The sequence below is a fragment of the Nicotiana tabacum genome, chromosome 15, assembly GCF_000715075.1.
Source record: "Nicotiana tabacum cultivar K326 chromosome 15, ASM71507v2, whole genome shotgun sequence".
Classification (NCBI taxonomy): domain Eukaryota; kingdom Viridiplantae; phylum Streptophyta; class Magnoliopsida; order Solanales; family Solanaceae; genus Nicotiana; species Nicotiana tabacum.
Window position 1 is genome coordinate 94661691 of NC_134094.1, and position 2507 is coordinate 94664197.

The 2507-nt window shown below is 35.9% G+C and overlaps 1 protein-coding gene across 1 annotated transcript; it reads left to right on the forward strand.

The window, feature by feature from the left end:
* Nucleotides 1-232: 232 nt before the first annotated feature.
* LOC107806115 (E3 ubiquitin-protein ligase ATL23-like) lies at nucleotides 233-643 on the forward strand. Its single transcript, XM_016630228.2, has one exon. It carries the CDS (start codon nucleotides 233-235, stop codon nucleotides 641-643), a length of 411 nt encoding a protein of 136 aa, XP_016485714.1.
* Nucleotides 644-2507: the final 1864 nt, after the last annotated feature.

The window sequence follows — 2507 nt, forward strand, 5'->3', positions numbered from 1 at the left end:
GGCTCTTAACTCATTGATTTAAAATTTTGGATGGACCTAACACACCACCAAGTATTTAAACCACTCATCTTCTCTACTAACTTTTTTATCAATTATGGTGTGCGACTCTTTTGAGTACTCTTTATCTCTCTCTTCTTCTCTCCTCCATTGCCACTATTATCAGCAACCCCCTTAATGTTTTTGGGCTCTGAATTAATTCGGATTCGCGCTGCAAACATTCCTTAATTAAACAATGCTTTTTGCTGTTTTCCTTGCACTCTTTCCTCCTTGTGTTGGAATGAGCGTTGTTTTCGTGGTCTACATGTGTTTCCTTTGCTATGCCACAACAAATAATTCCTCTGCTCGAAACAATAATAATCAAGAATTACCAGATACAAAGCCTCCGAAAGAAAAGGGTCTATCTTCAGCACAATTGGATAAATTGCCAAAAGTTACAGGCCAAGAATTGGTGTTGGGAAATGATTGTGCTGTTTGTTTAGACGTAATTGAAAGTGAACAATTGGCTAGGTTGGTACCAGGTTGTAACCATGGGTTTCATCTTGAATGTGCAGATACTTGGCTTTCAAAACACCCTGTTTGTCCTGTTTGTAGAAGTAAGCTTGAGACTCAGTTATTTAATCCTCCTGAAAGCAATCCTTGCTGAAAGAAAAAAAACTGGATTTTGTTTCTTACCTATAAGGAGATTGATGGGTGGTTTTCATTCCTTCTTTTTAATTTTGGTTACAATTTTTAAGATTAAGAAACTAAGGTTTTTATGAGACGATCATGGTTCAAGCATTTTTCCTTTGTTTCTCCTTCCTTACCAATCTGAGATTAGTGATCTTGATGAGGACAAACCGGACATGGAGTTTAGATTGCAAGCTATCATTCCCTTTTTTCCTTTCCCTTAGGCCTCATGAATACAAGATCCACTAATTTAGATTCGCCTTTGGGTAGGACGAGGCTACCCTATAATAAGGGTGGTCTTGTCGGAAAATGTTATGTTTTAGAGGTATACAATATATATTGAATGTGTTAGAATTTTTTTTTACTTCTTTCAACTTTAAACACCATAGAAAAATTTTCGATTTCGTCACTGGATAGGCTCGCTGAGAATGGTTTATACACTTGTCTTTACTTCCAAAACGAGTATTGTTTTTTTTAATATTATCATCCAAGCAGAGTGCCGGTATATTGATAATTAGAAACCTCAAAGAAAAAGTAGATCAAAGAAGGACAAACCTTACGTTAAGTAGAAATGAATTTCAATCTTCTTATCACATTCCAACTGGTAAATAACGTTCCATTTGCACAAGTAGGATTAAGAATTTTGTTTCAAATTAAAAAGACGTCTCATCACTAACAGAAAATGAAATATAGCTTGTAAATTGTTAGGGCCGTTGAATTCGTGAGATGTTCGCTAAGAGAGCTAGTATTAACAGGTTTATTAAACTGGTTAGTGCCAGTTGATTATTGCCCTTAATTAATTTTCTGGCCACATGCCCGACAGTACTATGTCTCGAGCTTTAGTGAAGCTTTGTGATCTGACGGGTACAATCAAATGATTAAGGCTTGAACGAAAAATATAAGAGAACAAAAGGAATTAAAGAAGATGGGAGAGTGTTTAACAACATTATATATCGCCTAGTTAGATATATTTGGCTTGAATTTAATTTTTTAATATTATTTTTTAACTTTTTTACAGTTTCAAATTAAAAGTGAATATGACTTATCCTTAACAACGAGAAAACCGACTAAAAGGTTATTCCACATCGATTCTTGTTATCAATTTACAAATTTCTGATCATTTACAAATTTCAATTGTTATAAGCGCAGAGTGGTATTGTCATAAATTTGAAAGTTAAAATTTATGTACATGATTGGTCCATATTTATACGTAACGTAACTTTAAAAAGGTAAAATAGAGGTAATTTCGACACGTGGTCGAGAGGGACGATGTGATAGACGTGAAACAATTGACTTGAATTGATTATTTGGAAGAGTTTGATTTGGTAGTTTCCTGAGGATGGATGCTTAGCCAGCAAATATCTAGTGTCTTATCTACCTCCATTGATTTGCCCCGGTCTTTGAACATCTTTGTTACCGACATCTGATAAATAGTTCCGGCATTCTTTAGTCCAAAAAGGCATGACCAATAGCAATATGTTTTTTGGTGGGTGATGAATATGATTTTTTCCTGATCTTCTTCTTCCACGAGGATTTGATTATAGTCTGAGTAAGCATCCAAGAAACTTAATAGCTCATGCCCGGCCGTTGCGTCGATGAGTTGGTCGATATGTGGCAACGAGAATGAATTCTCCGGGCATGCTTTGTTCAAATCTCTGAAATCCACGCACATCCCCATTTCCCATTATTCGTTTTGACCATCACTACGTTGGCGAACCACTTGGGGTACTTAGATTCCCTGATGGAACCATTTTCTAAACAGTTTTTCTACCTCCTCGCGCACTGCCTCATTAATTATGGAGTTGAATTTATGTCTAACATGTCTCACTAGGGGTGGAATG

Excerpts from the sequence above, each read along its gene's own strand:
- LOC107806115 (XM_016630228.2), top strand. The coding sequence starts at position 233 with ATGCTTTTTGCTGTTTTCCTTGCACTCTTTCCTCCTTGTGTTGGAATG.